Consider the following 13,860-nt stretch of genomic DNA (forward strand, 5'->3'; position numbering starts at 1 on the left):
GGCTGCCCATTTTAAATTCAGCTGATAGGCAAATGCAGACCGAATTCGGGCTAATCATTGCCTGTGCGTCTGGTGGTGATAATGATAGCCTCAAATCGGCATTGCTGGTATATATTCGAGTATATCGCCGTTTATGGATCTACCTGTGCATATCGTACGTATGTGGTTTAATTTGCTTTAAATTATACAGTGCAACCCTTCTCCACTGTTGGTCATAGTTCAATTAAGTCTCTAATGACCGGATGTTAGTGCTGTGCTTTTTGTGCCCGTGCTTTTCCAGTGCTGTGCTGCATGCAAATGAAGCCGGGAGTGTGTCCCGCAATTCGGGTTTGATTTAATAGTGAAATTATATTTTTCAAATTGAAATTAAAAATTTCGCCCCACTGGGTCAGCCCGAACTGAATACCTAATTCAATTGGCAACCGGCACTCCCCGAGCTCGTTCCCGATTAATTATAATTCCGCATTCGGCATTCTTCTATCGCTTAACCGAAAGAAAGAAAAGGCAAATAGCGAACACTGTCTACGTACTATTATTTTCTGCTTTTGTTTACCGCTCGACGACACACAATATTTTTGATAAGCCTCAGTTGGCGAAAACTCAAAATTTTTGTTATTACCCCATGTGTGCTTTTTCCTTCGTTTTGGCTTGGCAAATAAAGCGCACACACAAAAAGTTATTGTCAATCGCCAGCAGCGATAAAAAGACACTAAAAGAGCAAGAAGGAATGAGTCTAGTTGTGCCCGCAGCCAACTAGAAATGGTTTAAAAAATATTATTCGCGCTTTCGACGAATACCCTTACGCTTCCGCAGGCCATTAAAAAGTTTGAATAGCTTTGCCACCACTTTACACCGAAATTACGGGCACCATAAACTCGGAAATGCCTTCTTGAGCAGTTTTCGCCGTGAGTATACTCGTTCAAACTAAAATCAATAGAACCTCTTAAAGTGACAAGCTCTTTGTTTACTACAATCGATTAGAGGCGAAAGGCGACCTAGTTCGGAGCCTCGCCTAAATTTTTAACTAGCAGCTGTTCTTTGTCCCAAGACTGACACTTGTAATTTGTACACAATTTAACGAAATAATCTTCAAATTCTCATCGCGGTGACTCAATCAAGTGTGGCCATTGGCCCGGGGAACACTCCTCAATCAATTGTCTTCCCTTTGAGCCGGCTCAAACCACCGATTTTGGGCGGCAGTATTGCGGTTTCTGGTTACCTAGGGGAAGTTGCCAGCTGGGGTCTCACCTCGGCGGCTACTCAATTTGCTGTGGGGTATCAATTTTAATGGCATTTGTCACATTAATTAGGCATGAAGCAAAAATGAGTGATTGCGGTCGATAAGAAGGCTCTTTGTTTTTTGGGATCCGTCTTCGAATTGCGCTTTGAGGGTGTCTAAATAACTTCAAATTCAATTAATTGATGTCATTCCGGCTTCTTTGTAAACAAAAGGTACTTCTATCCATATACGCACAGTTCTGTCCAGTTTGCCTCATTCGACTCATCAAAAAGTTACCTTTTTGTTGCATACTTTTAGGTGAATAAACAAATTAAAATATTAATCTAATTAAAAATGTTCACGACTAGGATTTCAATATTCAGCGTACAATGGTGAATATTTCGAAATATTTGGAAACTTACTCAGCGATTTTAATAAATCTCTACAAAAGATTTGAATGTCATAAACAAATAAACTTTACAGCAAATGACTATAAGCTTATGACTATTATTCTTTGATTAACAGAAATTTCTTGCTCAAGCTTAGTAATATTTTAAATGAAAGAAATTTACGTTTCGGCAATAAAATGATTTTTTAAGTAGGTTCATCTGAAAATACGTGCTAGAAACATAAAGCTACTTAAGCCGCCTTGACATTTCTACTTCCATTTCTGGCTAATTTAGTCTAATGTTTTCCCAAAAAGCTCGACTTAGATCGGCGTGCTAATGGCGTCAGGCTCGCCATTCTGGTAGCGCCCCCGCAGTTCGACCCCCGCCGAACCTTTCCAAAATCGTTGACCACTGTGTCGCTTGGCCATTATTCCATTATGATAATTTCAGCAGCCTGTTTGTGGCTATCTATAAAGTCGTTTTGCCGCCGCTCAGCTGACGCAGCCGACTGGCTTTTTGACCATTAGTTGTTGTGCAAATGGCAAACAAGACCGAGTTTCAGTATTGAATTGTGATTCAGCATCTAGAAGAGCAGCGCAAATGGAATTTTTAACAATGCAATTAACGTGAATTTGTTATTTCGCTAAGAAATGACTTTAGAATTTTGGTTTGCATGCGTTTCGGTTATATAATTCGATTTGTTGCTCTGAGGTTCAAGTTCTCAAATAAATCATAACGCAAATGCTAACGAAATAAAAAATGATAAAAAATGTCGAGAGTGCTGTGTTAAATTTCATTCTTATCTGACTTTGAATTGTGTCAACTAATGTTGTACGATAAGCTAACATCGTGCCAAAACAAAGGCAAATCGTTGGTTACAGCGATGATTGACTCATAAATTTCGGAAAATTCACCTATAATAAACAGCGATTAAATACTCTCAAATGGATAAAGTAAAGTGAAATGAAGTGAAATCGTAATTTTGTAGATTACGCTACAACATTAAAAAGTATGCAACCATTTTGAAACATATATCGTATATGTTAATTGCAAAATATTTAATGGATGCTTTGAGAAAATCATATCTCACTTTGGATGTGTTTCTGTTTACACGACTTTGAAATTCCAAATATTTATTTAAAATAGTTGTGCTAAAAAAAATCCAGCACCGCAAGCCAATAACGATGCGTAAACAAATGTAAAATTAAAAGAACTTGCCGGAAACCCAAAGTAAACATAGAACCCCGAGGTACTATACGATTAACATTTAACATTTGAGCATTGGTCTTAAATTTGCATTCCCCTCGAGAGGTTGGCAACCAGAAAACCCAACCAGCTTAAACCCAACTTAGCCATCTAATGAAGTTTATATTCCGCCTGTGATTTCATGGCAATCGCGCGGAATAGCACTCCCAGTGTTCCGCCAGTCAAGAGCCCCGACTTCTCGGCTGTTTGTTCCAGAAAGCGAAAGCTGCTTCCAGCTGTCAGCAGATTGGCGCAGTGCCAAAACATTTCTAATGTCCGATACCAAGCTCGCAGCAAATTAGTAGCTGTCGCGGAAGCCGATTTGCAATCGATTCCAGTGCGAGGGAGAGGGCTGGCTCGAGAGCGAGACGGGCGCCAATCAGCAAAAAGTTGAAGGCTTCGTCAGATACTTATCTGCTACCTAGATGTGTCGTGTTTCCAGGTGTTACGGGGAGCTTTTGGAGCTTCGGCTTCAGTTGGGCACTAGAACTTCGACTTTGACGTTGTGTCGATCGAGCGAGAGCCATTTAATTGTAGCTATCGGAAATTACACTGCACTACAAACTCGGTTCCGGAACTGTAGTGATTCTTACCGCAGCTGTGCTTTTCGACTAGCCCATTGACTTCGCCCTTTAAAAATAGCCCCGTGTGTTTGTGTGTGCTTTTGCTTGGTTTCCCTGCTTGTTTTCCCTACTTCGCTGCCTCTGTGTGTGTAACTTCAGCTGGTGAAATTCGGCGGGGGAAATGCGACTGGGAAAGCCTGCGAGAACTGACGCAATAGGTCGAACTTGGTGTAGTGGCAGTGCTACCAGTGTTATTGGCGTAAACGTTGGCAATTACGCGCCAACTTTGGCACTTGGATGCGACACGGCACTGAGATCATTATTCGGTTTTAGAATGTTTTAGAATGTGCCGGCGAGATAACAGAATGAGGCCCACAGTGCGACGGAGACAGTGGGTCGGCGGACTTTTGGCGGCGGTCTCTTTTTATGCACTTGCAGCTCAGTTGGCTCACGTACGCGGCCTTTGATGCAACGCCTTTTCGCCGATGCCGACGATTTGCAATTAATTGGGAATTAAATTGTAAGGACGTGACGTCAGAGCGGGTTCGATGTTCTTGTGGGGCGATTCATAAACTCATTTACTAAGCTCATTGTTTGTGTTAATACGCAACGTGTGTGTGTGCGTGTGTATCTGTGTGCTTGTTGTGTAAAAGGCAAACAAACAATAAGCAGGAGGAGAGCGGGAAACAGACATGTGCTCAGCTCGTTATGGGAGAACAAAACGCTCGGCGCTGCCCAAATAAATAAGCAAAGCGTAAACATGACAGCACCGAGTCTCTCAAAAATCTATGCTAATTAGCAGCAATAACAACAAAGGCGAAGAGTGTATCTATGTATCGAGAGAATGTATCTCAAACCCATACCCATACGCAAATGCCCCCAACAACATACATAAGTGCAAAGCCAACAAATCGGCAGGCAGCCAAACACTTGGAATACACTCAAAAATCGAAAAATAACAAAATGTGAATGTTCAGTGAATGAAGAGTGTGACTAAAAGCAAACATTCGGAAGATCACAGTGAACGGAAAACTTAAAGAGGAAAATCTTTAAAATTCACTGATAATTTGAGTCACTTCATAATTTGAGTATACCGATTTAAAATAGATCATAATATTAGTTAAAAACTCTAGAAATCACTTGTTTTGAAACTTTACGACTTTAAAGATACCTACCCTATCTTGATGTAATCTTTTAAATTTACAACTCAATCCCTTTTAATTTTACATGCTTATTTAATTAGAAAAAGAGGTTGGGAGCTCTATTAATGCAAAAGAAATTTCTCAGCGAGAAATCATATGAATCATAGATCTTTTCCTGTCAGCGAACTTGTAAACCTTATGAAAGGCCTTTATGAAAGGCTTCTTTTGATGACCATCTATGATCCATCTTTAAATATCAAAGTTCCGTTTCTAATTATTTCCCAAGAAGGCATCTTCCTCACTGCATTCAGCGCCACAAAGAATTCCATCAATTCCATTAAAAGCAAAACTTTTCGCAAGGCACCCCACGTTCTTTATCAAAAAATGCAAAATTTATCAGCGATAGCCCAGAAAAGATAACTAAAATGTGTGGTGTTCTACAGCAAATATGGCGAGGCGCAGAAATCAATTTCGAATTTGTTGATATTACGGAGCAAGAAAAACAGAAAATAGAAGCCACTACAGTGGATTCACAGATATAGATAGCGGCTACTTGGATGTTCGTACGTCAGTGATTCAGGCAACTTGTCGGGGCCAAACGGAAACCGAAACCAATTGAGAATACACATTAAGTGAGTGGGTTTCTGAGGAGGGGAAGTGATCGTTTTAGTGGTCCCTAATTGGTATCCCCGTGTCTGTCACACTGTGCAGAAATTGCATAATGCCCGGGCCAAAACCCCCCATCACGTGTCTGGGTCGTCTGGCACCTGACAGACCCACAAAGATACTTCAGTTTGGATTGGTTCTGGTCGGAGGAAGTTAATGGAGATGATGGGGCTGTGGGCCAGACAAAACAAGAAAAATTGAAATCCATTAAGTACCTTTAAAAATAAAAGCGGAATACTACTAACCGCATGGCCCACTAGGATGATGCATGGGAGAGCTATATATATGCGCGTGGATATAGGCTGCTTCAATTATTCAAGAGTACACCGAAAGCAGAGACTTGTGACCACAAAAATCTAAGAAATTACGCACGAAAAATATCTTTAAAATGCCATAAGTTGTATATAGATACACAGCCAGCGCAGACTCATCAGATACACCGACACACACGTCGGCCATAAGATACATACATATAAGCAAACTCTAACTGTGGCAAACTATTTCCGTATTGAGTTCTCTTCTTAATGCCCTGCATTGGGCCATTTTGGGCATATTGCAAGAAAGTCTTAGGATCAAGCACTTAAAGAATTAAACAATTTAAATGGTTGGAAAATATTTTCTCGGATTTTATTTGACCTCTAAATACTTTATTTTCCCTTAATGTCTTACATCTTTCATTCCTGAGCATTTATCAACCGAAATTCAAGACAAAAATGTGGTTGGGACATTTAAAAAAATTTATTTTTGAAAGCATATATTCGTTAGCTTAAATTCCACAAACAAATTATGTACGGGTTCCAAAAACATTTTCTAATATTTATGGATGCGCCAAATATATTTTCGAACCGAGCGTTTCTTTTCTGCTCGTCGGACTTTATGAGTTTGTTTGGCTTGTGGAAATTGCATTGACCTAGAAGTCATATTGTTGTTTTCTCGGTCTCCTGGGTATTTTGATGTCTTTGAAATACCCTGCATTCTGTTTCTGTTTTGGCTTTGCACATTTCTCTCCCGCTCTCCGACTTTCTGTTTCTCCGTATGTATTGTGAACATGAGCATCGTTATGAATTCCCCGATTTTCCATTTTGTGTGTATATTTTCAAATACTTGCCACTGTGCATCCGAATTGGGCTGTCTGTAAAAATGTGTGTGAGTGGGAGACTGGGGATCTGGCTCCCGGCTGAAATCGTGGCAAGCCCACGGCCCATTCCTTGTCCGTCGGTCGCCAGCGCCACGAGGAACGGGAAGCGCGATCTTAAAAAATATTTTAAAAAATTGTTCACCCCGTCTCAGCTGCTCAAATCGAACATACCCTCGAAACGAGAGCGAAAGTTTAGTATTCAAAACGCAATTTAATTTGGCCAAAACAATTCGAGGCAATCGGAGACAAAGGCGCGATCTCGGCAGCGAAAAATCAACCTGAAAGCATAACGATTTCGGACGCGTGCCAGGCGGTGGGCGGGGTGGCGTAGACGCCGGCAGCGGCTGCGACGTCGCTGTTTTATATGATTTTCCGCTGGTAGTGCTCGTTTTTATTTTTTATTTTCTTTTTTTCGATTTTGCCGGTTGTCGTCGTGAGCAGAATGCCGCCGGCTCTCGGTTCTGGTTCTCAGTTCAGTTCTGTTTGAGTTTCTGGCGACGAGTGACACACACAGAGGGAACTAGAAATAAACGACACCGAAAAACGAAACAACACTTAGTTGTACTGTAGATTCTGGCTGATTAAGAAACACGAAGCACAAAGCACTCACACACACATATCTTACACACAAGGAAAACTGCATTAGTTCAGATCAAGCGAAAGTGCTGTAGACGATGCCCAATAACCGCAATCGTAATCGCAATCGAAATCGCAACAAACGCAATCGAAACCAAAACCAAAACCAAAATCAGAATCCGAGCCAAAACGAAAACAATCAGCAGCAGGCAGAAGGGGCGGAGGATCGGGAGGAGCAGCAGGATTTCCAGACTCAGATCGCAGTAGCACAATCTTCCTTCTCCGTAGATGATAATGGAAATTCTGGCAGCGTTTCAAATGGGCCAACGGAAAACTGCGAAGAGGTGACGAACACTCTTGAAAAAACCGAAAAAATAGAGGAAATATCCGAGCAACCAGCAACAGTCATCCAACAAGAAGCAGATTTAGAGGCAGAAATGGGTGCCAAAAACTCAAAACACCGCAAGGAAAAGTCCGATAAGCAGGCGTCCAATGGAAAAGCCGAAGAGCAGGTGCGTCCACCTCCCACCATTATAAGAAGGCCACCCGGCAGCCCCCGACAAGCCAAGGTCATAGTTCATCGAATCGTAAGGGAAGAGGACAAGGCCAATGGTACAGCTCAATCTCCAGAGCCACCCAAAGTAGTGACACCTAAGGAGCAGCACTTGGAGGTCGAGGCTTTAAATGAGCAGCTACCCAATGCACATCAGGAAGTTGAAACTAAGCAAGGACAAGAAAATGAAAAAGGTCAAAAGGAACTTCCGGAATCTAGTCATCTTTCGGAGGATGCAAAGCAGAAACTTGTCGAAGTTGAAAATAATCGACAAGTTTACGATGAAGTGGACTACTTGAGCGATGAGACCATTGAAAAGAATCCAAAAGAAGCGCAACATGATCCAAAGGAACAGGAGCAGTATGTGTTGCAACTCGAAAAGGCTATGGAATTTGTAGAAAATGCACATCAGCAACACGTTGCTGCTGTCCAAAGTTATCAAATACAAAGAGACACGAAGCCAAACGCACAGCAACAGGAGCAAAATGAAGTACAGCACCCACAGGAATCAACTGACGCACCTCCACAACCGGTTGCTGTTCCACAAGTCCTTAAAGATACCAATAAGAAGGAAGAGCAACAGGAACCAATTTTAAATAATGCCCAACAGCAAAATGGACAGATTGCACCAAAATCCCAAAAGGAATTCCAAATAAAAGTTGAGTTTCAAGCCGAGGATTCTCGTTCCCAGCAGCCTCCTCCACTGAAGCCCACCTCCAAGGTGATTATCCATCAGATACACCTGGAAACCACCGACGAAGAGAAAAATTCTAAGCCCACTTTCGAGGAGATCAGCAGCACTACCGGTTCTCTGGCCGGAACCCTATCTCCACCACCCCGTTATTTAGTGGAGTCTCCGAAGAACGTGTCAAGTGGTCAGTTTGCGCGCTTTTCGCGTGATGTGCAAATCCAGGAGCTGGAACTGAACAGCGAATTCAGCTCCGGGGAATTCAATTCCCTGCAGTCGCCGCTGGTTTGCGAAGTAGACTCGGAATCAGAGGGATCTGTAGCCGTGGGTCCGGAACGATCGCCGTCGGATCAGCAGGTGCCGTCCAGCAGCCGAGTGGAGCAGCAGGAGCAGCTGCGCCAGAAACGTGCCCAAAAACGGAACGCTTTGGAGTCGCACTTCCTGCCGCAGTTGCTTAATCCCCGCTATCTGGACAGCATCCTAGAGGAGAACGAATGGAGAAACTCCACTGCCTCCTCTGGCGGAAGCGATCAGACGGGGATCCGCACCCCCAAGCTGAACGAGACCTTTCCCAGGAGTCAGTTGGACTTCAGCCGCAGGCACAAGCGGAGGGAGGAGGCCCCGTCGCCTCTTAAGCTCGAAACTAGATTGCTGGAGGACTCCACCGATCTGGAGAGCTGCACCCGACTGCAGAGCACCCTGTCTCCCCAGTCCGAAGATGCGGAGCTAGTTTACCTGAGCTCCTCGGCCTCCAGCAGTGTCTCTGACCTCATGGAACTAGAACTTGAACAGGCCGCCGCCTTGGCGGAGAGGGCCCTTGTGGACTTGGATACGGATGCCAGCCGGTTGATTGCTCGGCCGGATGATGAGATGAGCAGCACCAGCACCACCACGGCAGACAGGAGCGAGACGGAAGCGGAAACGGAAACAGAGACGGAGAGAGAGGGCGAGCAGAGTCGTGAGAGCACACCTGTTAACGCCAACCCGACGCTCGCCAGTTCGCAGTCTTCGCTGCTGAGCGCCCCAACGCCGACGCCGACGCCGACGCCCACTCCCGCCGATCGCGAACAATTAGCAAAAGATACAAATGTATCTGGCGGATCGACTATTAGTTTCGGGGCAGCATCGCCGCTAGCGGCCACGCGCGAGGAGTTCGTTCGCAACATGGACAAAGTGCGCGAGTTGATCGAGATGACGCGGCGCGAACAGGAGCAAGGTGAACTACCGCGATCGCCGTCGCCGCCGCCCGTTCCCCCGCCTCCCGCCTCCGTGCCACCCTACAGTCCCGAGTCCTCCTCGTTCCACCTAGCTTCCTTGCAGCTGAAGCGGCAGGAGTCGAACGACTCCCACTGCTCCGACAGCACCACCCACAGCCAATGCACGGCCATCAACCTGGCCAGTCCCCCACCGCCACCCACCGCTCAGCCACCCACACCGCCACTCAGACAAAAGCCCGCACCACCACCCGTACCGCCACCCGTATCACCACCCGCACCACCAACTCCCCAATCAGAGCCAGAGCTTTCAGTTGCAGATTCGGTTGCGAATGCGGATGCAGATGCAGGGGCCGACACGGATACGGAAGCCATAAAGAAGCTGCGCCTGCTGTGCACCGAGCAGTTGGCTTCCATGCCCTATGGCGAACAGGTGCTCGAGGAGCTAGCCAGTGTGGCCCAGAACATAGCCGATCAGTCCCAGAGCAAGATGCCCTATCCCATGCCCCAGCTGCCGCACATCAAGGAGCTGCAGTTAAACGCAAATGAGACCAAGTCCACATCCGCCTGGCTGGGTCTGCCCACCCAGTCCGATCCCCAGGTATTGGTCTGCCTGTCACCCGGCCAGAGGGATTTGGTAAACACCCAGACCCAGCCGGATGACCTGCTAGATGCCCACCAAAAGTTCGTGGAGCGTCGGGGGTACCATGAGTTGTCCAAGGCCCAGGTTCTCGAGCAGGACCACCAGCAGCAGCAGAGCGAGATGCTCAAGACGGCGGCCATGATGCGCGAGTTGCGCAAGAGTCTCTCGCCGACGGCGCCCCCTGTCCCTCCGCCGCCGGTACCATTGAAGAGCGCCGAAACGGCGGCCAAGGCGACCGCTCATGAAAACGCCAAGAGAGATGACGCAAGCGAACAAAAGCAGAAGATCACAGAATGCGAATCGTCATCGCTTGAAAATAAACCAAGGCGAGCAGCTGATCTTGGTGCTCAGCAGTCGGCAGAGCACCGCCAGAGCAGCAGCACCACCACCTCCAGCCACAAAGCGACCACAGAGACCATGTCCAGTGACACCGCCAAGTTTCCCACGCTGGACAGCATGGAGAGTGAGCTGGCCAGGATGTTCCCCCAGCACAGGGGCGACATTTTCGAGGAGCAGCGCAAGCGGTTCTCCAACATCGAGTTCCCCAGCCATCAGCCTGTCAGTCAGACCAAGCGGTACTCCAACATCGAGACGAGTAGCTTCGAGTCCAAGAAGCGTTTGGAGAATGGTCAGGTAGTCTACGATGTGAGCACTTCCAGTCATGAGAAGAAGGAGCAGGGCGATCCACCCAAGGACCAGTCTGCACCGCCTGTTCCCCCGCCGCCAATTATGTCAGCAACGAAATTAAACGGCAACACTTTCATTGATGGAGGCGTGGCGCCCAAAAATAGCCAGTCGTCGCGAGAGAACGGTAGTGGCAGCGGCAACGGTACGTATGAGGAATTTCGGCAGCGTGCCAAGGCCGCTGCGGATGCTTTTGGAGAGCAGCGGGAGCAGCAAAACGGGCTGGATCAAGACCGCGTGTTCAAGGACTTCGATAGGCTGTCCCAGCAGATGCACGCCGAGCTGCAAAGCACCCGGGAAAAGCGGGAGAAGTCGGCTTCCATGTACGATCTCAGTGGCTTCACTCGCCCCGCGACTGGTCATCCGAGACTAGATGAGTTGCAGCAGAGAAGACATGCCCACATGCAGGAGTTGGAAAGGGAAATAGAGCGGTCGGCAAAGTCGCGACAGGAGCGAATGTCCTCGGTACCGCGACAAATGGAGGCCACACCACCTCGAACTCATGAGATTCCCATTGAGCTGGAGCCACGTTCCCGACGCGCAGAGTCCCTGTGCAATCTAAATGAGTCACCACCACGTCCGCATACCACCGTGGGTCACTATAACCATCCGGGGGCTCAGGATGACTGGTCTAGGTATGCCAACGATTTGGGATACTCGGAGAACATAGCACGACCCTTTGCCAGGGAGGTGGAGATTTGTTATCAGCGCCAGAATCAGAGAACACCACATGGCATTAGGGCTCCCCGCCTTTCCGCCAGCACCAACGATCTGAGCAGCTCTAGTCAATATAGCTACGATACCTTCAACGCCTACGGAGGCAGAAGGACCCATGCCCCCATGTTGAACCAGGCGCAACAGCAACAACGACCTCATTACGGCAGTTGTTACTCCATGATCGAGAGGGATCCCAATCCCAGGTACATTAGCACCACCTCGCGAAGGGGCGTGAGTCCAGCACCGCCACCAGTTGCATCTCCGCAACAGCAGCAGGTGCCACCACCTGCCTACGATCGCCAGCAGAGGAGATCCTCGCTGCCGAGGGAATTGCATGAACAGCAGCTAAAGTACATACTATCCAAGGAGGAGGAGCTCAAGTTTGAAGTGGAGCGATTGCAGCAGGAGCGCCGTCGTCTAATGGAGGAAATGCAGAGGGCTCCAGTCCTGCCGGCTCCTCAGAGGAGGGAGAGCTACAGGCCCGCCGCCAAGCTGCCAACTCTGAGCGAGGATGAGGTATTCCGGCAGCAAATGGCCGAGGAGTGGATGAACAAGGTGGCTGAGCGGGAAGAGCGGCGCCAGCACAAGATCATACGCATATCAAAGATTGAGGATGAGCACGATCACTCCGCGGTGGACAAGACAACCATAAGCGATGAATTCTTGGATCGGGTGAAGGAGCGCCGTCACAAGTTGGCTATGCCGGCGGACAGCGACTGGGAAAGTGGGGCGGAATCTCAGCCCCAGCCAGCGGCCCAATCTCAGCCAGAATCGGATGTGGAAGCGCCACCAGTACGCATACTAGAGGGCCAGGCGGAGGCCAATCTCCGCCAGCTGCCACGGCACCTGCGGGAGTTCGCAAAGTTCTCCACCAGCGAACAGTTGCCAGATGGCGCCCAAATGGAGCGTCACGAGGAACAGGAGCGCAGGGAGGAGGCCACCGACAATGCGCACAGCAGTGCCACCAAGAAGACGAGCATCGTGAAGACGTACAAGGTTTCCAGGCTACCGCCTTCCGTCCAGGGTGAGTTTCCCGCCCAGTTTTCCGGGGGAAATCGCGGCCGACTTTATCGCGAACGCTCGCAAACGGCGCGGCTCGTGAGTCATAACATCCCCCTGGAACTAACCAGTAACCACAGCTCATCGCCTGACTCCGACTCCAATCCCGGTTGTGGTTCGTCCCCAGCTAAAGATTCCTCCACCCCATCCTCTATCCCATCCCTAGTACAATCTCCTACCCCAGCACCAGCACCACCGCCACCCACTGAACCATTGATTCCCTCATCCAGCACAGCTGGCGGCATCTTGGGCACGGCTTTGTTGCTGGGCTTATCCCTGCTGACCGCCTGGAACAAGTTCAGTTAGTTCACCTTTCCCACACACTCCTAAGTTGATCACACATATCAATCAAACTTGATCTTAAAAGGTATCGATATGAAGTTACTCATAAAACCATACCAAAATTCCATCCGTTAAAATCAAGTTGGTAGTAATCCTTTATCTGGTTGTTGGCCATCCCGCTCATATACTCATATACCGTAGCTACTTGGTGTTGTCCTATCTCTCTCTCTTTTGTATATCTCTACCTCTCTCTTCTGATTGTTTATTGTGCGCGAATTGCTCCTACTTCCTCCACACAGACGAGGCCACAGAAACAGAAACCAGGAACACCACAATCCATCAGATAAATCGCTACAGCGATCCCCAGCCGGGAAAAATCGGGGCCGGCTTGAACGAGTTTTTCGCAGGCTCACCCTTCCGAGCGAAAATCCACGAAGAGTTCGACAAGTACTGGCGAAACTTCGAGCACTCCGCCTCGAACACCTTCTAGGGCCATCCTGAACCACAATCCGAATGCTTTGACCCCTAACCCTTGACCCGGCCCCTTTCATGCGCCTTCCCCTGCAGCTGCATGCAGCATCCCCACTCTCAGCCCATGTTATATAATCAAATATAAACAAGTTACATATTTGTCCAAATTGCGTTTGTGAAACTTTGTTAAATGTTCAAAACATTGAAAATAATCTTAAAGCATTAGCAATAAAACGAAACCGAAAATTATATTTAGTGTTGTTTAATGTTTAATAAACGAAATTATTTGATTAACCACAAATTGTTTACTTGATTTTAGTATTTTCGTTGCATCCATTCGATATTTGTTGTATATATTCCGCATGCGATTCCTTTTAGTTGTGTGATGTGTCCCGCAAGAGAGAGACGATGTGCTTGAAACAACAACTAATCCAAATTTGTGTGTAGTGTACAGATATTTGCAGACGATGGTTGAGGGTTGAGAAATATCAGACATGCGTAAACAAAATGCTTGGGAAATAAATGCCAAAAATGTTAACGATTGACTCATCGTTTTGGGAAACATTTCGCATTTGAATAAACCAAACAAGTTAATCAATAACTAAAACGAT

General features: G+C 47.1%; 1 protein-coding gene across 20 annotated transcripts in view; it reads left to right on the plus strand.

The window, feature by feature from the left end:
* Positions 1-3,949: 3,949 nt before the first annotated feature.
* LOC6528893 (sorbin and SH3 domain-containing protein 1) overlaps positions 3,950-13,860 on the plus strand; it is a 31,411-nt gene continuing 21,500 nt past the window's right edge. For 8 of the 20 annotated variants that reach the window (XM_039371282.1, XM_039371283.1, XM_002089889.3 and 5 more), the window contains exon 1: positions 3,953-12,461. In XM_039371282.1, coding sequence (XP_039227216.1) covers positions 7,037-12,461 — 5,425 coding nt within the window. In that variant the 5' untranslated portion in view covers positions 3,953-7,036. Of the gene's footprint in view, positions 12,462-13,077; positions 13,551-13,860 lie in introns of those variants that run through there. The other 12 variants (XM_039371290.1, XM_039371291.1, XM_039371292.2 and 9 more) reach the window with 7 other exon arrangements.

This window comes from Drosophila yakuba, chromosome 2L (assembly GCF_016746365.2).
Source record: "Drosophila yakuba strain Tai18E2 chromosome 2L, Prin_Dyak_Tai18E2_2.1, whole genome shotgun sequence".
Classification (NCBI taxonomy): Eukaryota; Metazoa; Arthropoda; class Insecta; order Diptera; family Drosophilidae; genus Drosophila; species Drosophila yakuba.